Genomic DNA, 6188 nt, shown 5'->3' on the forward strand with positions numbered 1-6188 from the left:
TAGGAACAACGTTGAGACAAGTCCAATGGCTCTACTGAACAAGGACAACTATATCTTCTCCCTAATCGCTCATAATGATTAGGGAGACTGGAAAACCACCCCAAATAGGGTCTTGTGGTGAAGTTTCACTTTAAGCTGCATGTATTTGTATTTATTACATTTAGGGAAGTTCACGACAGTGTCAAAGTTTATTACTAGTACAAGAGGCCGGCAAAACGACAGGTCAAGGGCAAGAGGAGGTCAGTAATCCAGATCAGTGTCCAAAAGGTACAGAACGACAGGCAGTCTCAGGGTCAGGACAGGCAGAGGTCAATAATATAGTGTGGTGTGACAAGGTGCAGAATGGGCAGGTAGGCTCAGGGCCGGCAGAATGGTCAAAACTTGGAAAACAGGAACTAGAAACAGACGGGCACAAGTGGAAAACTGCTGGTAGGCTTGACGAACAAAACAAACTGGCAACAAACAAACAGAGAGCACAGGTATAAATACACTGGGGATAATGGTGAAGATGGGAGACACCTGGAGGGGGTGGAGACAAGCACAAAGACAGGTGAAACAGATCAGGGTGTGACAATATTTACATTAGACTATAGCCTACAAATTGCTATGCCACGTAGTTGCAGGCCTATTAGGCTATAGGCCTACTGCAAATTATTGTTGTTTGTTCCTGAACTTGTTCCTCCAGCTGTCCTTCAGCTCCAAAAGTTGGTTCAACTTCTTTAACATCATTGCATGACCCTGGCGCTGTCCTTTCAGCACCACGAAGGGCGCGTCAATTGTTTAAAATGACATCTCATCAAGATCTGTTGCCTACGCCCAATAGTCCTATTCGTCACGTATTATTATTATTATTATTATAATAAATAGAAGATGATCACTTCTCACAATGGTGCTTGTTTAGTAAAGTTAAATCAAAGCAGAATCAATGTCTCGCAAGATCACATAATGATTCATTTGCATTTACATAACAGAACCAAATATAATACCATAGCAGAGTAGGCCTATAATGTTACTGTTACGCCATAAACACCTACTAATTTCTAATGAGATTTTAGGATGGCTAGCTGAAGCTGAATAGTTGAATATTTTCTCATCAGAACTCAACAGAGTGTGCCACTAGGCTGGATATATGCTTTGATTGAAACAAAAGACAAGAAAGGATAATAGTCTGTTTACACCATCTGCTCTAATTCTCTCACGAAACAGTAATTCAAAGAATGCATATTCCCATGAATGAGATCAATCAAATGATTGGTATGGAAATGCAATTTGGACGTTTCACCGGTGAAACGTGAATAATTATCATTCACAATTGACAGTGATGATGGCCTATTTGGTAGCCTATGCCTAACTTGGTGTTTGAGGGTATTAAAAATGTGAATTTTTCTTGAGACAATATGTGTGGGCATAGGCAGATGTTGCAATTGGTATGCATATTTTATAATGCATACCAATTGATTGAGGAATTTATGATGTCATTTACTTATTTATTTTGCTCTCCCTCACATAAAACAAATTGCTCTACACCATTGATGACGCCATCCATGTTTTGTCATCAACACCCTTCCAGTTATCAAGGTGCTCCAGGGCACAGGGACACCGCAGGGGACAGACATGATCCCCATATTTGGGATTAAGTAGGTGGGGAGAGCTACTCTTACCTATCAGCGATGTCCCCGAACACCAGTGCTCCGACCAGCACCCCCATCATAAACGTGGGCTGACACAGCTTTGCCAGCCATTCCCTGTCACATACCAGGTCCCAGTCTGTCACGATGCTCTGATACACCTCACTGTGGTCGTACACGTAATGGTAGTTCCCGTCACACTTTTCCGTTGTCCTATTGACGACCTGCTCGTAGGTAAAGTCTGTGGGGTTCATCCGCTGAGTGCGCTGGCAGGTGCTAAGCTCCCACTGTTGGCCCACAGCCGTTCGGACGACCATGGGCCCGTTCGCCGGTTTGAAGAATGGTAGCACCTCCTCCAGGGAAGCACCAGTGTGGTTCCCATACAGGACGTCAGTGATGTTACCTGGCGGAGCACAGACAAAGTTTGGCCTCTCTACGAGGAACACGGAGGCCAGGTAGTGGATTCCACAGGCTATGGCCTGGAAGACAGCAGCAAAGTACAGACATGCCTGGAACCTAGGAGGCGGAGAGGAGGATAAGAGGGAGAGAGGTGAGTATAATATAGGGGGTTCAATAAAAGGATAACATGAGGAACGTGCATTGTAAAACTTTGCCCTGTAAATGTACAGCATTATACTGGTAGCAGAGTTGCCAGTTAAATACTGTAATTTAGCTTTACAGAAGGGATACTTAACCCTATGGATAAGAAGGGTTTTCAGGGCATTGCTTGTGTACTACAAGTGTGAACTACAATTCTGAGGCTGTTTTAACATTCATAAATGTCAATAATCATCGCTTGCAAAACGTTTTTTGAAACATATGCTTATATACCTTTATCTTTCATATCAGCGAGAAAGAATTGTTCAAATAAAAATTTAAAATCAAATATACACTTATAATGTAGGGGTTTTGCACAGATCCATATGCTGTGTGCCTCCAGCTGACAAAACTACACTCCCTCCCCAGTTACGCTTACACACAGGTGTTCGGAGGATGCTAGATAGCTAATTAGCACAGGTGGCCGCCTATGTCCTCTGTCTGTCTTCTGTAAACAAGCACTGTAACATGGGGCTATGGCCCGTGTGTCACGTTCGTTGAAGTGAGGAGACCAAAGCGCAGCGTGATGTGAATACATTATACTTTTAATAAAGACGGACACTAAACAAACTATACAAAATAATAAAATGAACGTGAAGCTATCATACAAAAGTGCAGACACAGGCAACTAGACATAGACAATAACCCACGAAATACCCAAAAGAAGATGGCTGCCTAAATATGGTTCCCAATCAGAGACAACGATAAACAGCTGCCTCTAATTGAGAACCGATCTAGGCTGGGACTGGTGCACTTCACAAAATAGACGGCATCATGAGGGAGGAAAGTTATGTGCATATATTAAGCAACATCTCAAGACGTCAGTCAGGAAGTTAAAGCTTGGTTGCAAATGGGTCTTCCAAATGGACAATGACCACAAGCATACTTCCGAAGTTGTGGCAAAATGGCTCACGGACAACAAAGTCAAGGTATTGGAGTGGCAATCACAAAGCCGTGACCTCAACCCTATAGAAAATGTGTGGGCAGAACTGAAAAAGCGTTTGCGAGCAAGGAGGCCTACAAACCTGACTCAGTTACACCCACTCTGTCAGGAGGAAAGGGCCAAAATTCACTCAACTTATTGTGGGAAGTTTGTGGAAGGCTACCCGAAACGTATGACCCAAGTTAAACAATTTAAAGGCAATGCTACCAAACACTAATTGAGTGTATGTAAACTTCTGACCCACTGGGAATGTGATGAAAGGAATAAAAGATTAAATAAATAATTCTCTCTACTATTATTCTGACATTTCACATTCTTAAAATAAAGTTGTGATCCTAACAGGGAATTTTTACCAGGATAAAGTGTCAGGAATTGTGAAAAACTGAGTTTAAATGTTTTTGGCTAAGGTGTATGTAAACTTCCGACTTCAACTGTATATGTATATATTATATGAATATTTGGTATTTATTATAACTTCTCAATTTAGTGACCTGAAAGATGCACTATGCAGAAATCGCTCAGCCATTTCCTGGTTGCTAAAATTCTATTAGTTCACCTAATTTTAGTTTATGTGACAAATCAAGCAAATATATTGTAGAGAATCATTGTACCATCTAAACCACTGGGAAATGTATTTTGCATAATCAAAAATATATATATTTTCAGATATTTGAAGCTGGTGTACAAAACTGAAAGCGAAAGAGGCAAAAACTAAACGTAAAAACAGGGAAGTATAGCAATAGCACACACAGAACAGATCTTCCGCTTCTTAGACTTGCTTTCAATAAGAATGACAGATCTATAAACACCATTTCACTGTGAATTTAGTCAGGTCTCCCAAAAGTTACATATTGCAGCTTTAATAAAATGTTCCTACCACATATCAGTTAAATTGGTACAGCACTCTCACTCACCGGTGCAACAAATGTAGCCTCTTACAAGGCACGACACAAAATATGTTTATGGGCCAGAAACAGCAACACCATGCACCCACTAGTGATCAAAAGGTATTTGGTGCTCCGAAAATACGGTAGTGTACTGTATTCTGAGGGATGTAATTATAGTACCATTTGAAATACAGTACCTATTTACAGTAATGTAAATACATTTTCCTGGAATTTATGGTATAATTGACGAGTTACTCTGAAATCACCCAGAGTGTGTTGCAATTGACGGCAATATACTGTAAATAATTTATATGGTACATAGCTGTTTGTTTTATTTTATAATACTCTAAAAACAAAGAAGAGCATAATGACAACACGATTTCAATACATATTGTGTGCCTGTGTGTGTGGGTGTTGGGAGAGAGGGACAAAGAGAGATGGAGATTTAAATTAAAATTGGGATTGGGTACAATCCTAGATCTATGATAGGGACAAACCTATTCGGGGTAAGGAGGTTCATGGGCGCTTAAACACAAAACGGGCAGGAGAGCATCCAATAGAGAGAAGTCAGCAGCTGCTGAAAATATTCTTCCATTTCACGGCCCTTTCAAGAAGATATTTACTGAGAAAATAGAAGAAAGCCGCACACTGCTCTTGCTAGTGTCAATGCTCTTTATTAAATTTTAGGTATCTTTTATTACGCTTTAGGTAGCCGATACGTAAAGCTTAATAAAGAGCAATGATACTAGCAAGAACAGTGTGAGGGTTTCTTATTTTTTCGCATCTTGTTTAACTGTTGCCATGCACCTGCACAAAGATAGCTCAGATGTGCAAGTGCCTTTTGAAGAAGATATTTACTAAAATAGTCTGCTTCATGCGTTTCACCCGGCATGAGGTTGGTGCCTGGAACGGAACATTTTAATCTACAGTAGGCATAAACTATTACTGTAAAGCAATACAGTACGTTAGAGTCATTTTTACAGGAGGCTTTCAATTTCAGTTAATAACAATATTTGTCAGCATTTTACCCATAATGCCTTGCAATATACAGCAATAATTCTGTAAAACACATTTAATGTATTTTACCACGTATTTTACAGTGTTTTCCCGTTGAAATTACAAAAAAGTCTTAGTATGCATCAAAGAAATGAAACCGTTACTATCCAACATAATTGATACATGCGTTCTTATAAAGTAGCCTAACAAAAAAATATTCTTCATATGCAAAAAAAATCCAAACATTAACTATACAGTAGGTGTTATAATTGCATAGTGAGAATGAAAATATATATATTCTAAAAGAGAATGTTTATAGAATGTTATTAACGCGTCAATGATGCAATGCACTTGAAGAAGGAAGAAAGCTGCTGTATTTTTTTAATATATATTTTACCTTTATTTAACTGGGCAAGTCAGTTAAGAACAAATTCTTATTTTCAATGACGGCCTAGGAACAGTGGGTTAACTGCCTGTTCGGGGGCAGAACGACAAATTTGTACCTTGTCAGCTCGGGGATTTGAACTTGCAACCTTTCGGTTACTAGTCCAACACTCTAAACACTAGGCTACCCTGCCGCCTCATTTTGTGTGCAGAGAGAAAGAAACATCTACTTTAAGGTCTGCCATATTTAGGGCTACTATGTAGGCTAACCATAAATATAACCATAATCCCCATAGAGCTATTTAAAAAAACAACAACTCTTGACTACAAGAGGGTATACGGTCATCATATTCCTATGGAGGGTGGTCGACTGAACAGGACACATTCTTATAGTTTACGATAGTAAGGATATACTGATTAAATGCAATAAACGTGTATTGCTCCGGGTAACCTACCTTTTGAAGTGTCCAAACTCATCGAATATACGCTCCACGCTCATAACTCGTTGACAGGTCTGGCTCGCCACTGACAATTTGTAAATGTTGGCTTTCACTTGAACACGGAGTAGGAGGGGCGCGCGAATAGGGGACATTTCCACTCAGTGCGGCTAAGACGAAACATTTTTTTCGCAACTATGGTCAAGAGTGTGGCCAAGGGTGAATTTGACAGCCCCGTAGGCTGGGATTTATTTCATATTTTTTTCTCCATGATATATATTTTTTTATCACTGCTATATGGATAAAATGTTACACA

The 6188-nt window shown here is 39.9% G+C and overlaps 1 protein-coding gene across 1 annotated transcript in view; it reads right to left on the reverse strand.

Annotated features, from left to right (window-relative positions):
* Window positions 1-5982, reverse strand: part of slc22a16 (solute carrier family 22 member 16) — a 72219-nt gene extending 66237 nt beyond the window's left edge. Inside the window, exons 1-2 of the mRNA XM_064924833.1 lie at window positions 5891-5982; window positions 1662-2144 (exon numbers count right to left, since the gene is read on the reverse strand). Coding sequence (XP_064780905.1) covers window positions 1662-2144; window positions 5891-5934 — 527 coding nt within the window. The 5' untranslated portion in view covers window positions 5935-5982. The remainder of the gene's footprint in view (window positions 1-1661; window positions 2145-5890) is intronic.
* Between the last annotated feature and the right edge of the window lie 206 nt (window positions 5983-6188).

The sequence above is a fragment of the Oncorhynchus masou genome, chromosome 19 (assembly GCF_036934945.1).
Source record: "Oncorhynchus masou masou isolate Uvic2021 chromosome 19, UVic_Omas_1.1, whole genome shotgun sequence".
Lineage (NCBI taxonomy): Eukaryota > Metazoa > Chordata > Actinopteri > Salmoniformes > Salmonidae > Oncorhynchus > Oncorhynchus masou.